Source organism: Rhopalosiphum maidis, chromosome 4 (genome assembly GCF_003676215.2).
Source record: "Rhopalosiphum maidis isolate BTI-1 chromosome 4, ASM367621v3, whole genome shotgun sequence".
Classification (NCBI taxonomy): domain Eukaryota; kingdom Metazoa; phylum Arthropoda; class Insecta; order Hemiptera; family Aphididae; genus Rhopalosiphum; species Rhopalosiphum maidis.
Genome location: NC_040880.1, coordinates 36,563,247 through 36,587,988, shown reverse-complemented (window position 1 = coordinate 36,587,988; position 24,742 = coordinate 36,563,247). Strand labels below are relative to the sequence as shown.

At 37.3% G+C, this 24,742-nt stretch overlaps 1 protein-coding gene across 2 annotated transcripts in view; it reads right to left on the bottom strand.

Annotated features, from left to right (window-relative positions):
• Positions 1 to 200: 200 nt before the first annotated feature.
• The window catches only part of LOC113560320 (zinc finger protein basonuclin-2-like), an 81,543-nt gene continuing 57,001 nt past the window's right edge, over positions 201 to 24,742 (bottom strand). For both annotated transcript variants that reach the window (XM_026966104.1, XM_026966106.1), the window contains exons 5-6: positions 4,585 to 4,823; positions 201 to 3,819 (exon numbers count right to left, since the gene is read on the bottom strand). In XM_026966104.1, coding sequence (XP_026821905.1) covers positions 769 to 3,819; positions 4,585 to 4,823 — 3,290 coding nt within the window. In that variant the 3' untranslated portion in view covers positions 201 to 768. The remainder of the gene's footprint in view (positions 3,820 to 4,584; positions 4,824 to 24,742) is intronic.

Genomic DNA, 24,742 nt, shown 5'->3' with positions numbered 1-24,742 from the left:
ATGTATACATAGCATAGGTATATATTAAAATTAATAGTCGTATATATTGTTTGCGCGCACTTGTCTCTACTCATTTCTAAATAATATTATACATAGTAATTAATGTATGCTACGATAAAAAAAAATAATAATAATAATGTTCTTAAGTAGAACAGCCACGACGATATAATATTAATCGTTTATAATAATATATATAAATCGTAATAATAATAATAATAATAGTAAATATTATAATAAATATATATTAACAAAAATGAATCACATATTTTCATACATCGTATACGTATATGTAATAGTTATAATAAAGTTTATATAATAAAAATTCGCTTCGTAAAACTGTAGGGGTTGAGGGTGATGGGAATACGTTATATAATCGTAAGTCGAATCACATACACGAGTAGTATAAGACGCATATTGTTAATTAATTATTTTATTGTACACACAAACGACGATGATGAGGTTAAACGTTTGACTTGAGCACCAGAACAAAAGTAAAAAGATTGCTGCGGGGACTTAACAATTAAATTCTTAAACACTTTACAACAGGTGATCGAGAATAACATATATAGTAGTAGATGGTGAGTGAAAGGGGAAGACGAGCGATAGGTGGGGACTGATAATAAGAGTATCGTAATGAAAACGTATCATACCACATCAACCGATATGATATTATAATAATATTATGTAGTTTATACCACGTTCGTGCGGCATCTACCACCACCAGGGCGGCGGCACGGGAAATCGCTGGTGGTGAGGCACGGGTCGAGGTCACGACGTGGCGGCCTGCGCGCCTGCCGACAAGGCCGGCTGCTGCTGATGGCTGTTCTCCGCGTGAGCGTTCCGCCTGGTTCGAGAGCTGAACACCATACCGCACCCGGGCATCTTACATCGGTGCATTTCGTGCATGTGCAGCTGTTCGTAATGCTCACGCATGCCGTTCTTGTCTGGGAACGATTTGCTGCAGAACCGGCACGCGTACATGCTGCCATTCTCCTTGTCGGGTGTGGCTGGCAGGTCCTCGTCGGCCGAGTACACCAGCCGGGCGGCGGACGGCGGTGATGTCACGTTGCCACATCCATTGGCCGCGGACGCAGCCGCCATAGCCATAGCCGCTGCGGCTGCGGGTAAGTGCCTAAACGGTGAGCCGACTGACGTGCCGCTGGCGAACTGCGGTGGAACCTGCATCAGTCCATTGCCACCTGCGAACGCCTGGAACTGTTGCTGCGAATCGGCATACAAGCGAGCCAGGAACTCGGCATGCATTCCATATGGGTTGTCAGCGGCAGCCGCCATGATGTTGGCTGCGGTGGTGGCGGCACTGCTGGCTACAGGCGCGGGCACTGGATGGGTCTGGTGCGGATGTTGCTGCGACGACGGTGTGGGTGGTGGCAGCGAGGCCGAAGGCTGTTGGAGTTGCTTCTGGACCGATTGCTGCGATGACTGCAGCAATGATGACTGACGGTGATGAGACTGTTGCCGAGGTGGTTCCGTCGTTGATGACGACGGCGATGACGTAGACAACAGTTTCCGGTGCAGATTTAGGTTGGAACTGTGTCGGTCCCGACTCCGCTTGGACGGGAACGTCGCGTTGCAGCCGTCCACTATGCACTTATGCATTAGTTTCAGGTGCACGCGCTGGTAATGGGACTTGACACCGAACTGGTTAGGAAACGTCTTGCCACACGCCATGCAGGCACACGGGTTGTCTTTGTCCACAGGCACGTCGTCTGTGGCCACGAACCGGCCGTTCTCAAACACGCCATATACGCGATGATTACCGTCACTCTCAGAGTCGCACTCGTCCAAGTCGTCCGCATCCTCATCCAAGTCGTCGTCCAAGTCCAAGTCATCGTCCACGTCGTCATCCAAGTCATCGTCTTCTTCTAGCAGCCCGTCATCTTCTTCGGACAGTAACGAGTCTCTCGAACCACCTCCTACTCCTTCCGCCGCAGACTGTCTACCACTTCCGTCACCGTCACCACCGCCACCCACAGTTACGGGACTGGGTGACAACCGTTTCCTGCTAAGGTTTAAGCAACCGTCATCTTCGTCAGTTAAATTGGGTTCCGATTTGCAGACGGCGGGAGCTACTTCGTTGTTGTTATCTTTGGGTGACGCGACCGAACCGTAATCGTCCGCACAGGACATTCCTTCATCGCTGAGGTCAGCTGCAGCTGCAAACCTCGTCGGGTTCATGCTCTTCCGCTTGTGCACATTCTTAATAGCTACTATTGGTGGTCGATCGTTGTTATTGTCATTATTTATGTTGTTATTGTTGTTGAGATGGTGATGGTTGTTTTGTGGTTCGGCGGCAGTGCTACCACCGTCGTCTTCAGAATCTTCCGACATTCGCTTGCAGCTCCGATCGCTTCGGTGCTCTGAGTCATCTTCATCATCGTCCACTGCGTTACCATCCACAACGATGCCGTCTTCCTCATCGTCCATGTACTCGTCCATGTTGTCCGATGAAAATTCTGCCGAGCGACGTAGTTCTTCGGCCAGGTGTAGGCCTGACGCGGAACTGTGTTTAGATCCAGTAGCTCTCAAGTCAGTGCCACCAGTCAATAACGGAAACGCTCCAAACGCTAGTTGATTCATAGCAGAAGCCTGTAATGGAGTTATAACCATCGGGTGGTGGGCTTGTGAGCTACGCCCATCATGTGGTGAGATTTTTCGACGTAAGTGTGGCGAGTGAAGTTTAGGATTAGGGTTGGCACTATGCCGGTTTCGAGAACGTCTAGAACTAAACATCATGTTACACCCTTCTACGGTGCATTTGTGCATCTCACGCAAATGGACGGCAGAAAAGTGAATTTTCAGTGCCCCTTTATCACAAAACGTCTTCAGGCAAACGTTGCATTGCACGCGTTTTTTTCCTGTTGCTGGGTTAATGAGTTGAGTACCTAAATTCAACGGCAACCCAGCCGATCCCCACTGTCTTTTTAACGGCTGTGGAGTCTTGCGAACGTGACCCCGGTGCGGGCGTAACGCTTTTGGAGCACTGTCTTTGCTGAGGTTCAACGCGCTCTGTGAGTTTTCTTCTTCTTCATCACCATCATCGGAACCGAAATCACTACTGCCGGCTAAGCTGTCGGGTGGACCGTACTTGTTGTTGAAGTCGTTTTGTTGTTGCTGCTGCTGCTGCTGTTGTTGCTGCTGTTGTTGCTGTTGTTGTTGCTGTTGCTGCTGGCTTGGGCGTGGAGGTGGCGGCAGTAAGTCAGTTGATGAGTTATTTGACCGTCGGCCCGATGGGACTTGCAATGGCTTGCCACCACCAAACCCAGATGCAGCTGACTGCATCTTTCGAAAGTCAAACGGCTGCATGTTTTGTAACTTGTTGAGTGGCGATACACTGCTGGTAGGACTACCGGCCGGTGGCGAACCTGCTCCATTACAAGCATTATTACCAACTGGCGGTGGCTGTAACATAGGAAGTCCACCTGGTGGCTTGGCGAACCCAAACACTGGTTTTGGTGGTGAAGGCGGGGAACTGCCTAGTTGAAGTCGTGGTGTAAGTTGAGGCAGTGGTAGCGGCAACAACGGTATTGATTGCGGAGGTGGTGTCCGTGTCCGGAATTTATTGATGTCAAATCCGGACTTATGGTCATTGTTCAATTGCTGTTTCTGACGTTCCATTAGCCGTTTCATGTCAGTCTCCAAGGCGGGTAAAGCCCGAAAATCAGCTCCTAAGCCGTGCAACAGCAATTGTTGTGTAACTGCTCGGGTTTCTCCGAATCTCAAAAACTGTTGCAGCACAAGCGGCTCTTCTTCTGGGCTACATATGTTCCAACGTTCCAAAATTCCACCACCGAGTGGTTCCTATAAAGATAAAATCAAAAAATATAATAAGCAACTACAGTATATTACCCTGTTAAATAGCAATAACTCGATATTTTAAAAATTAAATATAACATATTATACATTAAGAAATAATTGATCAAATTACTTATGTCATATATATATATCGTGTAAAACGTGTAGTTGTTTGTATTTTTCGTGCCAATTGTCAATCCCAAGAGTACGACTCTTAAATTTAACGCCTGCCCGAGGCACACATAGCGTAATGACCGTCGGTGGTCATGCAATGAAAACAATAGTTAACGAAATAACGTGCTCGGCTACGTATATTCGCAAGACAGCTAGCCCTAGGGACTTTTAAATGTACGCGCCTATGTGTGTGTGTGTAATTCAATCATCCATTACTATAAGTAACATGTATATATATATATAAAGAGAGGGAGAGAGAGGGAGAGAAAGTCAACTTACGGACACGAGTCGTGTATTACACAAAATTACTGCAACCCTTTCAGGTTGGTTTGTTTTTCCCAAACCCTTCACACGACGTTCACGTCACGTATCCACCAACGCCACGGACGACCCCAAAAACAAACATCGATATAAGGTCGTTTTAGTCGTTCATTAGGAATCTATCGATGCGTTTTTGTGTGTTTAACCCTTTTATCGTCCGGAGCACACACACTAGCTTATATAAACATATTGCACATACACATATACACACCTTCCACTACATGCTGTTTTATTTATATATTACGACTATATGTATTATTATGACCATAATATTACCTGAAGTATATAACCCCTGGCATAGTCTTCATGCGTCCAACCGAACCCTCTGAGCACGGCTGACACTTCGTCTTGACGGAGAACGCTGAACAATCGGTCTAACAAGATCTTGAGTCTTATCGGTAGTGCTTGACAGCCGTATAGTACTAGACTGGCGATGTCGAAAGCTACGTTTGGTTGGATAGGCTCCACAGCGCCGTTTCCCAAGGAAGCTCCACCGAATCCCAGCTTGTCGAGAGCTGTTAAACAAAAAACAAATATACTTATTAAGAATATTTATTTAAAAAATACGTTTCGTTTTTTCCAATTATAATAGCTAAGCCATGTAAGTAAAGCTATTATATTATATTAGCAAAGAGGAAGTTGTTCTGCACCATATAAACATATTTGGATCTCATCGATATTTAATAGTTATGCGACGATGATGATGACGGTAAGGATCCCTCTATATAGATATCTTACGGTCATTACCCTGCAGTACCCACACACAATAAAATAATAAATGAAACACCCGTGGGATTGATGATGACGAGCGTGGTTCAGTGCAGTACAGATATACTCTTACGTGCACATGGCTTATATTTTTATAAAAAGGGACTAGACATAATTTTCTACCTGACCTATTCACCGCATCCACAATGGGCTCCAATTATTAAATATAATAATATAATATTATACAAATAATACATTTTCAGCGGCGCGGTGGCGTTCCAACGAACGCTAACAATAGTTTTTTTTTTTTTTAATTTGACAACCGATCATATTATACGTATTGCGTATTTCGATTCGTTCGACCGTTAGATTGCGTTTGGTCCCAAAATCAATCCAACTGGAATGAAGCGCCGCAGTCTCAGTTAACTAATAATAATGAGAAAAAACTTATCAATTGAAATATTCTGATCGTATTTCCTGTTGTTGATTTTTTTTTATAAAATTTAATATTAGGTATAGGTACCTACTATTATTGTTAAAACACAAAAAGATAATGTACGAGCCTCGCGATTTTTATATCGTATTGTTACATAATACATTTTCTTTCGTATACCGCACCTCAACATGATCCCCCACCACATCAACATATATGTTCCGAATTATATTATTTGATTTCAAAATGGCTGTCGTCATGACTATAATATAATATATCATATATATTTTAGGTACGAACAACAAGACATGAATCCGTGATCGAGTTATATACGATACATAATAATTAATAACATATGCTGTGATCATTTTAGCAGTATTGTCAAGAAACAATAAATATAAGTACCTATGTACAAAGTCATTTATAATTTCGTCAAATCCAATATCGTAGTTGTACCTATTAGGCACCTATAATTTAAACATATTATATTATATAAACCTACAGAGCATAAAAAATGTGTGTACTAGAAAACGATGATCGGGTGGCACATGATTGATAACGATTGCTTGTTGCGAGTACCTATATATATATACTTATTATATATGTATATATAAATATATATATACTTCCTATACATATCTATATACAAATATAACCTTTATTATAAGTAACATACGACGATGATGTACCTACATATATCTATATAATTTAAAAACGGACTACTCGTCTACTCGTCGTCGCAGCCGTTGATCGAGTGCAACGGACTGCCAGCAGCAGAAGTGATTAAATGCGTATTTTTCTGATATTATGAAACCTGTCAACCGTATACGCGCGCGGCTCATACCTATCTATCGTATACGTATATACATTTATATTATATTATATACCCAAGCACAGTGATGAGATTGAAAACTTCTGGGCCGGTGCCCGGCGCGTATATTATTATATATTAATAGCGAGCATTGTGCTCGTCAGCGGCGATTGCGGCGTAATACATGCGTATACTGCAGTAGTGAGTCCTCTAGTGGTCGGGAGGGGTGGAACGAGGGGTGTAGTCATTATATTCGTCTCGTCATTGTTGAAAACGTATATAATAATCTACCGAGTGGGTGCATATATATATATATATATATGTGTATATAATGATATAATATGTAAGCATATCGTATATATACGCATGTATATATAATATGCACTTTAAGGTCGTCTACGATGCACGCGTAATGACGCGACGACTACACCGCACACATATACAAATATATATATATAATATACATATATGTACTATACCTATGTATATACTTTAAGTTCACCATTCGCTAATGGCGACCAAGCGTAGATCGGGGGGTGAGAGGTGGTTTGACGGCCGAAGGGAGCGCTTATATTATGTAGGTACGAATATGCGATGTATTATATATCTCGCGATCGCGAAGGGACTGGAACATAATACGCGCCATGCACAAGTACACTGGCACGCACATCACATGCATTTAACAAGCGACCCCCTTTGGAAATAATAATAAAAACACGTTCTCTATATTATTATAATACCCATATATATATATAATGCATACGACGACGATCCATTTTCGTATTATTATTATAAAATATAAATAATAATCCGTGGCGCGAGGACCACGATAATATAATAATATGAACGTCGGATAATAAAAAAAAGCACGCAGCTGCAGTACAACGTTCTCCACGACGAGGACTGCGCCACCGCCGTACTGTTATTGGTTGGCCGTGGGGTCCTTGATGTCGACTATATAATAATATTTTATTTTATTATTATTATTATTATTATTATTATTATTGTCGTGCGTTGTTTGTCTCCGGACGGTCTCCCCGGGCACAATACTCGACCGTCAGCGGCGGTGCGTCCCATTGGTCGGCCGGCTGTGTCATACACCGTGTCAACCACCGATCGGCGCTCCGCCCACCGAACTGCGACAAATCTCCTCCCATCGACGACGACAGTGACACATGCGACGCACCGCACCACTGTACCGTCGTTGCCAGACGACTACATTTTATACAAATACATTCTGAGAAACACACGTCGCGGCGCAATGAATAAACTGCCAACATTGGTTGTGTCAAAAAAATGGCGTTTTATTGCGTTATATATACGAAAAAAGTAAATAAATTACAAATATTTTATAACAAGCCCATTACCTGATATTGCGTATGTATAGAAGTATATAGAGATGAGATTATGTTATGACGAGCGTATTACCTACGATTTAAAAAAAAATTGTATTGTTCTTTGTACACACAACTGCAAACGATCATCGTTTTTCCCATCGGTACGAACGGCGGCGATAATATACAAGAGGACGCGCCAAACATCTGCTGCTGCTGTCATATACAACAAAAAAAAAGACGCCGCGAACGATATTTCATAAAAGAAAAATTACGTTATTATTACGACGACCGTTTTTTAATAGCGTCGGTTTATACACTAATATACTCCGTGTTCCCAGCTATATAGGAAAAGGTATATAAAGGTATATACCTATAGGGACTATAATATATACATCACTTACTTTAGTTATATTATAGCACATGTATGTATACAATATTTTTATACATATAGGTGTATAGGCATGCGAGTATATGGGTATATTTAATATTTGTATAGCTAGAGCGTGGTGTGTAGAGTGTAGATCTTTCATAATCTATATAATATATATGGTTCACGAAGTCCATATATATATATATACATAACTTACGTTTTGTATTTAAGTATTTACGTTTTAATTTTTATCGTATTTTTATATGTTTAGATATTCTCTTTAATATTTTTATACATATGTATGAAATGTAAATTTGCCATGTTATTCACGACCATTCATAAATAATCACTTTTTTTAAAAGAAAACAAATTAAAACTAACAACAATAAAATTAGGTTTAATTTAGTATACATTTAAAGTCCTGAACAAATTTCCAAAGTTGATTCTTAACAATCATGTTTTGGACTTGGTGTGTATTATTGCATGAACGGGGACGATATTTACTATATATATATGTGTGTGTGTGTATGTGTGTGTGTATACCTAATAGGTATCTATACCTATTTATACTATAATCTCTATATATTCTATTTACTGTAGGTTTATCATTGGAAGGCATGTTATTAAAGATAATAATATTATTTAGATTTTTGGTGATTGCGTATTATATGTCATATTATATATTATAATAAAATATTTATGATAATGATGAAATTAATTAGGTTTTGGAATTATTTAAATTTTCTAGTTCAAGTCGCAAACTGCATATTATGTACATTATTATACACATATACCTATTATATAGCTGCAGTCATGTTTTCTTGTGCGATTAGGAACTATATTATACATTTAAGTGTATATAAAATAGATATACCTATAGATATATAAGTGAAACGTACCCATCCTTGGTACACAAATGTACCTAATATATATTTTTGTGACCGCAACACCTGATATTATCATTATTATGTATATATAGGTTGTATTAGATATCTATATGGTATTATAATATGCAAGAAACGACGATCGTGTGTCCTATGCACAACCCGCGAGTATATATATATATATATAATATAGTTCTAAATTATAAAACCGGGCACATACGTATTATATGATAGTGCCTATTTATACGCCTCGTTTTCTCACGGACAAAAATTACACACACGACGTATTATTACAATTACGACATTACGCGCCGTAATATACGACTGAGAGTCTGATCAATGCGGTCCGATTGCGGACCGCAAGAGAACCGCAAATGAGCTGCGTGCTTCAGTGTGGTGGAAGCAGCGTTTTTCCCATCATGCACGGAGTGACGCCCAATTTGCGTTTTATTTTGAGGTACCAACCTATACACATTATAATATATATATATATATATATTATATATATAATATAAGTAAAGACTTAAGGTACGGATATAGTATTGGCAGAATAAATAATTGAAATAAATATAATATATCATACATCGTTACTTATATAATATAATCTATAAAGTCTCAAATATACGTTGTTTACTGTGCAAAACCAGAATGTCCCATCTTATCATCTATAGTCATCTAGATATAGTTTCTGCTACATTTACATCATACTGATACAGTGATAGCTAGATATATTCATGCGTATACTTATTATATCTTTTATTCACGTTTCCGTAAGTTTTATAAGTTCTCGAACTATTGAAATATTTATTAAAACGTCACGGAAGGGCAATTTTAAGTCAAATAGTATTATTATGGCTTACCTAATGGTAATGCGAGTCTCCGGAATATTATTCAGATGATTATTATTGTATTATATGCGGTGCTGCTGGCTGCGTCATGACTGAGCGAAAAATTATTATTATTTTACGTCGGACACAGAATGTCAATGCACATGACCTGCAGGCATCATCACTGCATCAGACGCGTAAAACGATCATCGTTACCCTACGGCAACGATGGATAATTTATGCAAATTTAGCGGTCTTGATTCTATGTGCGTGTGTGTATGTGTGCGCGCGCGAGTAAAATAATAAATATATATTGCATACATCGTCACCGCTGAAGCTAGGTAAATTACCAAACTGTTGGTTATATATTTATCATGATGTCTTACATATTATAGGTAACCTAACCTATCTATTATATCTATTATGAGCTATACGATGTACAACGTGGTCAAAACGGGAAAACAGCCGATAAACGCGTCCTCGTTAGGTATATATAATACATATCCTATATGACCATATATTATGATGAGCAGATATGTATGGATATATCTAAACTGTACGCGTATAATTATATGAGGTACATGTGTGGACTGCACACGTTGCTATAGAGGTATGCATCAGATAAATCGTCGAAGACCGTACGCGAGCGAAAATAATTGAAATACAACCGAAACAATAATGATAATAATGAGTCGCATATACACATAGGTGTAGCCGTATAGGTGTATAAGTATAGTCGTATATACATCAGTGTTATAAAAAAAAAAAAAAAAATTACTGTTTCGAACGTATGCGCATGTATATATAATTACGATGTATGTTTATTAACTATACACGGTGTCGGTCAACGGTCAAGTAGTATGGGTACACATATATATCGCCAAGGTCGAATAAAGATTAAAATAATATATACCATCTCTTGGCGACGATAAAACAGTGTTGCGATTTTGAAAAAAATACAAATATAATATGAGTATTGAGTAAGTATAAGCACTCGCCGTGTTTTTTTTTATCCATCACTCGACACACATCAGCTGCCGGTCATAAAATTATAATATATATGTACAATATACATATTATATACTAGTCGTTTTATATATATTATTATTAACTATAGCGAACGTTATATGTATAACGTCACATACCAATATAATATTAAGTATACCATAACATACCTCGAGGTATTCGCTTGTCGCTATTTGAATTATAATATTTATACATTTATTGCAACGAACAATTTATTACACTAAATATTTTTCACATAAATGATATTGTAATCTAATATATTACGTACAATACAAACGAAACACAATATATTGCAAGAAAAAATTCGTAGTTATTTTCATCCAACGGTCACCGTGTGCTTAAAGCTTATTGTCGATTTAATTAACTGCAGCACTAACTTGTACCTAACCCGATGTAACCTTGCGCATGTGTTGTGGCAGCATGTTATACATTATAATAACATAATATACAATTGTACATGTTTATCATTCGTATATATATATATATATGTACAATATATAGGTACTTATACTAAAGTGCAAGGGTTAATTGGTTTTCATGGATAATTGGCTGGTGGACCTCTGACGAAATTGGTTTGCGAGGGTCGACGAGGGTAAATGACAAAAAAAAACTTAACACAAATGTATAATATAATAATCAAAAACGTAATAGCTGCGGTTCGCATTTATTTTATATTGATATATATATATATATATATAAGTATATGTACAATGTGTATCTATTATGGTAGGTACGTGAAGAGTGGCGTCTTTGGTTCGTTAATAATAATTGAAAATGTAAATTCCAAAGGGCATTAATATAAACGTGGCGGCGGCGACGATGAGCTCCATAACAAAGGTCCCTTTGCTGATGACAATGCTGGCTCGAGGGCAATTGAGGTAATTTAAAATGACACCCCTTCGCGTCCGTTGCTCATCGACGTTTCCAGGCTGGGAGCTTGTCGTTGTCGCCCCGCGGGGGTTGTATTGCCAGCCACATCAAAGGGGCAAAAACGAGCGTTTTGTGCACTAGCCGTTGTACATATTATAATCGTCGAGAGAGCGCTGAAACCTATAATATTTTATCCAACCCACAAAATATACTGCACGTATACAAGTAATGCTTTTTTTGGTGCAAAAGGAATATTTTAAATTTTCCACGTATAATATAAGTGTATGTGTAGATAAATTTTTGTTATAATAATACACGCAGGAAAAAGATCTTTTGGGAATTGCCGTCGTGACGGGCCAAGGACGCGTAATCCCCGCTCCATGAATAAATCGACCGTCGTCGCCCTTGAGATGCGAATAACTATTCAATATAGGTACGCGCAAACGTTTACGCCACGACGTTTTACATGTTATATACACTTCCGGTTATTCGCGCGCGAAGAATATCAAATTCGTTCTTTTTTTCTTTTTTTGTCGTTCCCGATTAGATGGCCGAAGTTATATAAATATATATATTATAACGCTGCACAGATGGTTGATGGCCGGCGTGAGAACGACTACGTATCTCGTCTGTACAGCAACGACCAACGACGACTGCAGCAATTAGCAACACGAAATTATACACAAATAAAAATCGGTTAGCCGGGAGGGTAAACAAAAAAAGAAACAAAAACTGCGTTTGTAATAAGAATATGCATTGTGTCCGCAACAGTAACAGAGACAGAGAGACGGTGACTGGTTTGTGTTCCGCGTGTAAATATATAAATTATATACTACACACACGTATATATATATAATGTACCGTTTATCCATCTCACTCGTATCTTTTATATGGCTCATTCTGACATTCTGTGCGGCGGATTGTGTGCACTGTATATAATAGTCATCATATATATATATATATATACGACTATTATACATAGGTATAGGATATTATCATTATGTGTTTATAAGAACGTGTAAATGTGTGCGGCGCGGTCATCGAGCGGCGGTGGACGCGGTCGCCTAATAAACCGTGACCAGCAGCGGTTCCGCACGATTTCGTAAACAAATGAACCTTCAAATGGCCGTCTAAAAGCGATCAATTAATCGATTGACGAACTATACGCCGCCGCACCGGCGACGATATAATAATAATAATAACGTACTGAAATAGTCTGTTTTTCTATATTATTATTATTATTATTATTTACCTATCCTCCCGCTGCTGCCGCGTATGATGAGTCCAGTCCCGTTGTTCAGATATTTTTTGTTGATTTTTTCGTTTAGACATATATTAAATGTATATGGGCAAGCGTCGTGGAGCATTTTTCACAGCTTTATTTTAATTTGATGTTTTTTTTAAAGATGTTGTAGTCTAGCTGTTTACCCAACGACGGTCGCGGCGCGACATCGTTAAACTGAAGCGGAATTTTTCACGCCCGTCTCAAAACGTATCTGTATATATATTATATACACATATATATATATATATATATATATTTGTACAACAAACACACACGCCTACGTTCGCAAAGAAAAATAGCTATCAGCAAACGCAATAATATATATATATATATATACCTAAAACGTATTTAAGAATTATTTAGTGTAACGTAAAAAAATAAATTTAAACTCACGCCGACAATTGACAAAAACGAAAAAAGGGAGTTAGGAACTCGTAAACATAATATTATAAATTAACTTTTTACTCAATTTAACGTATAATATATGGACCATGCGTCCATGCCTAGACATGATTATTATACACCGCATACAGATTATGATAAGCCAATTAGGTATTATGAATTCGGTGTCCCTGAAAGTATAGCTTTCTACAAAACTAAAAATACCAACAGACGAAATTGAATTTAACTTATATATATTTATTTATAAAATGTCTTGTAACTTCACTATTATAAATACAATTGCACTTTTATAAGATTAATATTAAAAATAGAATATTTTGAGTAAATAATAATTAATTCTGATAAAAAATCAATCTTATTTTAGGTTATATATTATTGTGGTTCGTACGACAAACGTATTAAGTAGTATTTGCAGTAGATAGGCATGCAACGAAATTTCGTCGAATGATATTGTAGAATAATGTTCTGTAGTCGATCATGACAAATATAGACTTCTTGTCGATCATTTTCGAAAATAGACCCCCAGCTTGTAAGTACGGTGGCTTAAATTCGAATAATAAACGTTCGCCTATGTTACGGTGTAATATATATTATAATATGTATATAAACGTAGATACATTACGCACTGCGAGTACGTATATATAATATATATAGGTACTCAAGAAATCGTTTCTGATAAAACTCAAATACAATGTCAGAAGCTGATGAGGTCAGAGACGCGTGTGTATTATACAGTTGTAGAGTTATTATTTTTGGATCCTACTTCATGGTTTTGGCCCTTAATGTAACTTTAACGAGAAAGATATATCGTGTAATATATACGGTATATGCGACATATATATGTATACATACACACACACACACACACACACCCCGAGAACTACACATCACTTGGCGGTGTACGTCTAAAGCGCTCAAAAACTTATACACACACGTCGTACCAACTATATATTGTGTACGCACATATTATGAGTCTATATATTATTATATGTGTTGTATGTAAGCGCCATTGATCACTTAAACCCGAGGGGGGTCCAGCGTGCACGCGGGAATAGTATATGTATAGAAGGAACAGATACGCTCGCGTTATTATTATATACATACACACACTCGTGTATGTCAATAACGCATTACTGCGACCATGGTTTATGTAAGGTCGTTTATGAAAAGTATAATATATAGGTAGTAGGTACCTCCAAGCCGCCGTGAACACGCTGATGAGAAGCATTTGTCAATTTTTTTTTTTTTTTGAACCAGTCACTAATATGTATATAAATAACAATGTGTGGGTACCGTACCTATTCTATATTTGTTTATAATTTTCCACAGTTATTTATCACTAGGTATACTAAATATATTATTATACTATAATATGCAAGTACTGCATACGTAGGTACGATATCGTAAAGGTTTTCAGTTAATAACTCATAATAATAATAATATGATTCGTTTATTTCGTTGCGTTTGCGCACAACACATATATTATAACACCAAAACAAGACCTTCGTCGTCTCTGCATTGTCGTAGTAGGTATAACATATTATATATTATAAGAGCGGAAACAATAAAGTCGACGAAGGGAAAAAAGACCGGCGGAAGATTAGTCGTGTAAGTGTCAAAATAATAAAAAAAAAAAAAGGAAAGGAAAGGAAATCTTCTTTTATCGGCCTAGGGGAAAATCGCGCGTCGTAAACGTTTCCCTCGGACGGATTTACCCTCTTTTTTATGTTTTTTTATTGACTTTTTGTATCGCGTGGTGGTTGACGCTTGTATATGTACGAGGGGAAATAAAGTGGTTGACATTGCCACACACAATGGGGTACTTTTACCATTCACAACTATATGCCGATCTCTCTCTTTCTATACATATATATATAAGTTTATAGATATACTCACACATTTGAAAAACACTTGTTGATACACCATTTTAGTATAAAAAAACAACGGTAATAATTATTGCGCAATTGTTTACTATTGTATAGGGACGTGGTGTAAATTAGTCTTCGATGTCGACCGTAAAAGACTATTAATTGTTTAATGTAGTGTTTCTCAATCACAATGGGTCGCAAAATACTTTTGACGACAACACGTGATGTTTGTAAGCTGATTAGGCGACTATATTGATAATAATATATTTAAAAAACCTAGGCAAATTTTTTTTGTAGTGGGGCCAGTGGGGGTCGCATATACAACAAACAGTAAATATGTTGGTTGTCATTATAAAAAGGTTGGTTATAATAATAGAATTATATTAGACTAGCGTTTCCCCACCTTAAGGTTTTGTCCACACTCCACAGTAATGCGCTTATTGGGAATCATTCGTCGAAACTGTAAAAAACCACTAACCATGGCATATTTGTAAGTATTATACGTATACTCTCTTATAAGTGTTCCAAAGTTTGACGAGCGACAACGACGACGAAGAGATACTCTATTTACCATGTCTACCATGTATGTAGGCTAGCAATGTACTCAAAGGAACAACCGAAAGAAAATAGAAATGATAAACTCTACAAAAATAAAAAACGATATTTTTCCAAGTATTATTATTGAAAATAAAAAGTAAGTGATATGCCCTTAAGGGCTAAAGACATTTTCCGTTTTTTGGATAATGTCCGTTCAAACGTATGCGTTCCCACCAACGTTGACATAATACACGGGACGCCTTGATCGTATTATAACACATCTCTCAGACAATCTATGTAAAACGTATTCATCGAAATGCGACCTTGCCCCGTGATCCATTATTATCAAATGACAGTATAAGTACCTACTTAGCTTTGATCTTAATATATGATCCAAAGTACTTAATTTTTACAAGAATAACTTCGCTCGCCTTCGTTTTATCAGCTATACAGACTACAGTGCACCCAACACTACTCTCTCAAACTTTCCCATTTCCCCGAAAGCCCCTGCTTATAATAAATAATATGTATGTTTATTTTTTGTTGGATATACATGTATACCGTGTACCATTAAGGTAATAAGGTATATATAATATCGTATATATTTTACAGCCATAAAGGCATAAGTAGTATATATATATATACACTATATAAATGTATATATTAGTATTACGCGGCCACGCAGGTCGATGCGAAATCGATTTGTTCTTCACACCACTGCTACATTATAAGGTTAGGTTAGATTATCCTCGCGCGCCATGTAGTACATAACATATTATAATGTATATATTAAATTATTATTATATTTACACCGCCGACATCGATATATATATATATATATGTGTGTATACGTAAATTTCGTGTGTAAGAAAAAAAACCACTTATAGATTAAAAATCGTTTATTTTTTAATCAACCTCTACCGGGCAAGGATGCAGAGAGGCTATTCCGTTGGGTTTTTTTTTTTTAATAGCCCGACGAGCGGCGGCGCGTATTGTGTACGCGCGCATAGTGACACCACTGCCGCCGCCACTATATTATATTATACAAGACGCGGCGACCGTCTGCAGCGAACAGGTAACGCCCAGCTATACGTGCGCGCCCGCAGACCGAAACGACACAATATTATTAATATTATTTTATTTTTTATTCTCCATCGTCTCTCATCTCTCGCATGGTCCCTCCGCGCGCGCAATCCCCCGCAACAACAACAACTGCACACGCACGCACACGCACGCACATAAATATTATATAGGTAGGTAGGTATACTCGCGCCGAGTCCTATTAATGCGGTTTCGAAACAATAAATAAACAGCGGGAATGACATGATTCCAATTTAAAAAGAAAATAGGTGCGGTCTCTTTGACGGCGGCGGCGTCGGCGACCAACGGGCGCCCCCCGCAGGGTGGTGTGTCGCGCTGTTCGCCGCGGGAAGTCCTCTCGTCGTCGTAGTCGTCGCCCCCGCACACCCTTTCTACTACATCAGTGTGTGACAAGTTTGTCGCCGCATCGACCGTGAGAGAGACCCGCGCAAAGATGCGTCGTACCTATATATTATAATAATAATACGTGTGCATGATGTATACATATACATATATACATATATATATATGCACAGACGTTTTATTTTTAAATGTTTATTTCGCGACCCGTCGCCGCCAACAATTATTATTATACGACGAAACGTAAATCAATACATAAATATTATATTATTACTATACCCGTTGGTGCACGAGGTACGCCGTACAGGTACACGTCAAACGGCGTAAACGTGCGCAACACAACGCTCGACGGCCCGACCGTGTGTAATAAAACCCACGTTTGTGTGCGTGATTGGTTTTTTTTCCTCGTGTGTGCGCGCGCGCAATTAAAACGCGCTTTTAGTAGCAGGCCGCGACGAGACACACACACGTATGTGCACGCAGTAATTACCGCCGCAAAGGCGGTGAGTAAACGGGGAGACGCGCTGAGAGAGAAAGAGAACGACACGACTAGTTTTTCTTAATCTATATAATATAATATATATGTGTGTATATGTGTCCCGCTTACAGTGCAGGCGTAGGTATTATATTATATATTATTATAAGATATATAGTGATTTTTTTCTTATATGCGTACGCGAGTAATGATGACGGTCACAATCACGGCCGCGTGTGTGTGATTTTGATGTGTCCGGATCGTAAAAAAATAAAAAACGACTCCTTATATATATATACGTATATGTATTATATATAGATAGTAGATACGTGGTCACATGCGCTCGCACGCGCGTGTGTGTGTGTGTGTGTAATGCTGCCGGGACCTGCGGCCGCCGCATTCCGAGTAACGCGAGACCATTATTATTATTTGTCAAAGTCATAACGTTAATTACACGACGACTCGCCTCCGGGGTCGTACGCAAACGCACGCACACCTATATAATATTATGTTTGTGTATAGGTCGTCGTATGATGTGTGTGTATTATTACAGGTATACAGACTACAGTGCCAGCGGTGGTATTAAAATATATATGTGCGGTGCGACGACGACAACGACGATGACGATGACGATGACGATGATGATGATGACGGCTGTCGGGCCAGCGGTCATCATCACGATCGGACCCGCGGACCGGACGGGGCGCGCGACGGAGGCGACGCGAGAAGACGCGATAGTTCGCGGCGAAGGCGAGACGGCAAACGTAATAATATCATGCTATCATATATACAACAGTCGAGGCAGTATACATACGTCGGCGGCGGAGGCTGTGTCACGATCGGACAATTTTCTGTGCGGTTCAGTCGTTATACTGCTATACTTGTGTTATGTTATTATTATTGTTGTGATTACGTTTTACCGGCACCCATACCACCATCACCGCAACATCAATTTCATGTATTTGCCACCTTCTGCCCGCGGTTGATTACTGACGATCACGCGATTATTACAATTATTACCATCGTTATCATCGTATCACGCGTATATTACACGATAACGATTACCCTATAGTCTATACATTTTAAACACGTTCGATTTTTTCATCAAATATAATATTACGATTTTTTTTACGAAGCTGCACTAAACATTTTTAAATATGCATAAACTAATGAAATATTGGTTTTACAGTAATCTCTAAGAAAAAAAGTTAAAAAGTTAAAAATTTTAAATTTTTTTTATATTTTCTTGTGTCTTTTAGTTTTCATTTTTCTTTTAAATTCTAATCATAATACAATTTTGACATAGGTACCTATACTTATGTTCACCGGTATACGATGTCATACCACAATGTGGAACATTGCTAAAAGTATAATTTCCCTTCTGTACGAATCTAACCTCTACGAAGCATTTTATTCTAACAGTGTAAATATTAATAATTTTAATTTTATAAAAAAATATTATATACCTATATACCTATTATGTATTAATCGGCATGGTGAAACTTCAATCTGCACGTAAATCACCTTGGTTTCATCATGTTTAATACCCGAAAATAACAACGGTGTACAATATTATTGCAATATACACTATTGATTAATTGAAGTGTTATAATAAAAAAAATGTAAATATAATATGTAATAGTACAAAATTAATACGTATCGAGATGAGTGCTAACGAAGATTATTTGGCGACAATGGCAGATGAGGTACACGAAAAATTAATAAAAAAAAATAACGTGCGATCATCGGTTACGGTAGTTATTTGTTAATTTTTTGTTAGGACTGTGGAAAACGGCGTGATAAATGGAAACGTCACGAGTTTGGAGATTTCTTAACGGAAAACTGCGTGTCGGCGGCACTAGCTAAAGCCATTCTTGAACTCTGCCGTGCCGAGAAAAGACCGGCCGACCCGATAGAGTATTTCTATACCTAAACCTAATACCTATTTCCTACATAAAAGAATATAATAAAAATACAGACGTTAAAAAATATTCACTTAAAATTTAATCTTTTCGCTTATCGACTTTTTTCGCACTCTGCATTACAGCCATTACATTTCACACACATTCGGTGGACCTTTATATCAATTAAAAATTATAATTTGTTATTCGCTATGATTTATAAATTTATATTATAGGTTCATCCGCGTGCGTATGTTACCGGACAACGAAGACTTGATAGAAATTCAATCGTACCACCAGAAGATTGAAGACCTGAGGACAAGAATTGACGAATTACGGGCAGAAAGGGACCGACTTTTGGAATCGAAGCTGCGGATACAATCAAATTACGTCCGCCAGTGGTGTGACGAGACCGATGATTCGGACACGACTGAGGATGATGCGCCAGATTGAAGCGTTATCGTTTTATTTCGTGTGATATACACACAGATATTATATACGTTCATATACGAAATGGTTTGAAAAAATAACAACTCCAAAGTCGTACATGCAAAAAAAACCGGATTATGATGAATGTTTTTCTATATTATATATTTTATACGTATAATATAATACATATTTTAGTCACATTATAATATTATAGTGTGTATAACACTATGAAAATTTTCACTTCAGGACCGAAACAAACGGTTTAACAAGCACGTCGAAAGATCATTGACAAAACCGTATACACCGCGCGGCTCAATTTGACAGCAACAGCGGGGGCAGACAAGTAGACCGACAAAAGTAGTCCTCTTCTAATCATCTTATCGTCAGAACGTTGGTGTATAATATTCGCTTCGGCAAATTACACGGTATGCGTATATATATATATACGGATTGGATATATAATCGTATATATATTTTACGTGTGCAACGCGTATACAATCTACACATGGGTGATCATCATACAAGATAATCCGTTGCAATCTGCAATTTGCGCTCGTTCGACCAATTTTCTTTACTTCCATATAGGTTAGTTGTTTTTTTTGGTTTTGTTTCGCGATAAGTTCGTTTCCCTCACCAGCCGTAAAAAAGACATATCGCTTAGACGTTTGGGAATTTCGACAAAAACGAAAAAAGCCTAACCATCGCATTATATAACAATATATTATATTAGACGCGAATATTTGTTCAAACCGCGCCGACACCCGAGCGCACGTTATTGTGTGACAAATAATCTAGGTGCGCATATTATAAAAAACGAAGTGAACGTATAATATATTATTTATATACATATATATATATATACTATACCGTTGTAAATAAACAGATTCACGTTAACCGTATAGGTCGTTATATAATTTACAAAATATGATAATAATAATATTTACATTATATTGTTATGTGTATAAACTTTTAATTCGACTGACGCGTCGTCCTCGTTATCGTTTGCCTTTGAATGAAATATTTAATTTTAAGTGTGTAAAATTACGTTTTACGCGTCGAGCGTGAATCGTGGCGGCATGCACATAATAATATAACGTGCAGTACGTATAGGTACGATGCAGTAAACGAGTTGTCAACCCCAAGACCGAAGCCATTAATAACGAAACAATAGATCTCGGGGGCCGTTAAAATACGACGACTGCGATATAGTTATATATTATAATGATGATAATAATAATAGTTCATAATACATAGAGGTACAATGATAATATGACCCGCGGTGTATAAGTCGTCTTCGTCGTCGTCGTCTTCGTTGCATTTGTCCGTTGGCGCCGGGCGCTTAATTAAAAAATATTTATATTTTATATCCTGCACGTTGTAATTGTAATGTATATATATATATATATATAAGCTATAGTTATATTGTTTCGACGACATACAGCATATAAAACATTACATGTAGGTAGGATAAATGCGTATAGTTGAAGTCCACACGACAAACGAAAATATTGTGCGCTTTTATGATGTGATGCACCCACCCGCCATCGCAGCGTCTCCGGCGTGACTGTGTCTCACTCTAACTATCTGCATATATAATATAATACGCGTCTCTGTCGTAAGGTAAACACACACACACACAAATACACACGAGTACACGAGGAGACCTTGAGGAATGACACTTCATTAATAATATTTGATATTTTTTTTATCGTTCTTTCTTTCCTCGTCTTCCAGCGTGCTCGTGTTATAATACTTAATACGCGTATATATACACCGCGTTTAAAAAAATATTTTAAATTACTAGTAGTGGCCCCGTCTTGGTGTGTACAATAAAATAATAATAATAATAATATATATACTTATTACAACGTCATCTAATGACCGTACGCGGCGGCGGTGACAAATCGAGCCGAAAAGCCTCTAGTTCACGGAGGACTTTTTTCATTTAACCCCCCCCCCCCACACACACACACACATAAAGTCCCTTCGGCGACGATCATCAGTATCCGTCGTCGATCAGAAATAGATTTCGTGACCGCAAACCGGTTTGTCCTTCAGGGAAACGAAAACGACGACGGCGACGTTATTATTATTATACTACACGAACCGTCGTCGTAAACTTACAACATAGGTATATAATATACATTTATATGTTTATATATTATTATTATTATTATACACGTTTTACAATAATGACGACGATACTAGTATTATAATAATAATAATTGCCCCGCGGGGTGTTTTTGATGACGGAACGTCGCCGCTGCACGACTAAAGGTGCGACACGACCATCACGGCGTTTCTCTACTCATCTCTGATATTATTTTAATACCGTAAATTCTAAAAAAAGTGTAGACGAATATAATGATATTGTAATTTGTATATCATATTATATAGGTATACCTATTAAAAAAGAATAGACACGCAGTCTTCAATTTTTACACGCCCGCCACGCGAATTGTTCACTTTTACTTTTCCCGCGTGAATTTTGATCGACCGTCGTCACGATCACATATAAACTGAAATAGTACGATTACGCAGTGTACATAGATATCGATCGAGCATAAATGCCTTAAATGCAGTTTAAACCCTAAGTGGTTTTTTCGAATTTATTATTTCAAAACGTGTAATTGGCGTGTTTAAATAAATGGTACTTAGAAAAAAAAAATGCGCTAAAAACATACTTTGAATGTTATGGTCAAAAAACTTCGAAATACTTTATTTTTCAAAAATGAATCGTATACCTCTATAATTATAATACTCATATTATATTATACACCCTACAGTCACCTGTTTTCTCGTCGCGGTAGAAGTGTGACACCGTCGTAACACCGGTTTGTTTTATTATTATTATAAGCTCGTCCCGACCACATTTCTCGGTTAACGACAACGCCCGAGGCCGATATTCGTGTGCTGCAGTCGCCCGCCGGACAACGGAATGTTATAAATAAGTATAATATATTATTATAACGTCGATACAACTGTGCTGGATTTGAGCAGCGTAATATATTATTATGAAGTGTGTGTATGTAACGATGAATACAATTTATAAGAACATATAATCACGACTGCAGTGACAACTATAATAGTCGTTGGTCGCGGAATGCAATCTAGACATAATGTGTTCATACTCGCGTAATGTATATGTTGACGAAAAAAATTAAATACTCCATAAGTGCGGGGTGACTGATGTTGAAAGTTTCGAAAAGCCTTTGATCGACGACCTGTGAACGCAGGCACCCGCTCCAAACGATAATATTAACATTCCGCCGATGAGAGACACGTGGCGCCGGACTTTTGCCCGTTTATGTATATATAATTAATTTGTTGTGTTTATGCGTACATTATACACATATACACAAATACTGCGAGTTATAAGCGAAATTAAAGTCTCATTTTGGATTTAAGGTTTTTTGTTGTTGTTTGTTTTTTGCTCCCTTGTAGTTTCTTTGACTTGAGCAAATTCTTCGGAAAAAGTAATAATAATACTCAAAAACATCGGCGACGACGTCAAAGTTTGGGGGTGACCGACAAACCAACCGGAAACATATTTTTATACACCACAGCCGACGTTATCGTATTATTATAATATAATAGTATTATGTATATTATAAAAATATTAATAATATTATATTATGTATACGAGACTATTCGTACGGTTCGGTGCATACATCTTTAGGAATATATATTATTATAGTATTTAAATATAGTATAGAGTTTATAATTAGCATATAAATAAGTATAATATTTCGTAAAAACTCAATATACCTATCGATTGTGTTGTGCAGCACGATAGATATTTTATTATAATTAATCTAATTAATATGGGATAAAGAACAATTATTTTTAAACTGTTTAACTTTAACAGTTTCTTACCTACTTATGTTTACTGTACACAATGCTCTATATAAATCAATTTCCAATATGGTAATAATATATTGTGGAGTGGGTGTAAAAAAATGCTCTGAAATCATCTGAGATACAAAAATATCTTTCAATAAAATTATGTCCAAACTATACAAAGAACTTAATATGTTCTACCAGTGAGATACCTGTAATAAAGATAGCCATTTTTAAAATTAGTAAAATTAGTCTTGTCCTTGTGCAAGCAGATAAACATAATGATCGTGTAATGGCGCATATGAAATTCACATATAAAGTGCACAAAAATTAAGCTAACAAAAGTTAAGGGAAAAAGTTATTGAATTATTTGGATCCAAAATATTTTAATTCAATTCCCATCAGTGACTTGTATAAAAAAATCTTTTTTAATAATTTAAATTATAAAAATAATCATATATCAAATACGATCGATACATTTCTATTGGAACAATTTGTTATACGTATATTAATAGTAATTAATGTATTTATATGATTTTAGATTTATTATTAAAAATTTAACTCTGTATAATATAAATTACAATTTAATTTAATAATAATTAATTTACCCCGCTACCATCATAAAGAATTTAGGGGTAAATTAACTAAAATGTATTGTGATTCTATTCATGGATATGATTGTTGGTATATTTGAATTTATTAAATAAAAAAAAAAAAAAAAAAAATAGTTTCATCGGTTTTTCTTCTCCTCTTAGTTTGCGCAGATAATCCGATTTTCTTTCGGGAAAAATCATGTTGTCAATACAATACGTATAATGTGTACGCGTATTTACGTATATGCTATATTATAACGTCATCGTATAACAGCGGCAACGTGACTGATATGACCGAGTAGTTTCCCACAGAAACCGGTCGTGCCGACACAGACCGCACGAAAATGATAGAAGAAAAAAAAATTGAAAAATAAAAAATACACCGTGGCTGGTACGTA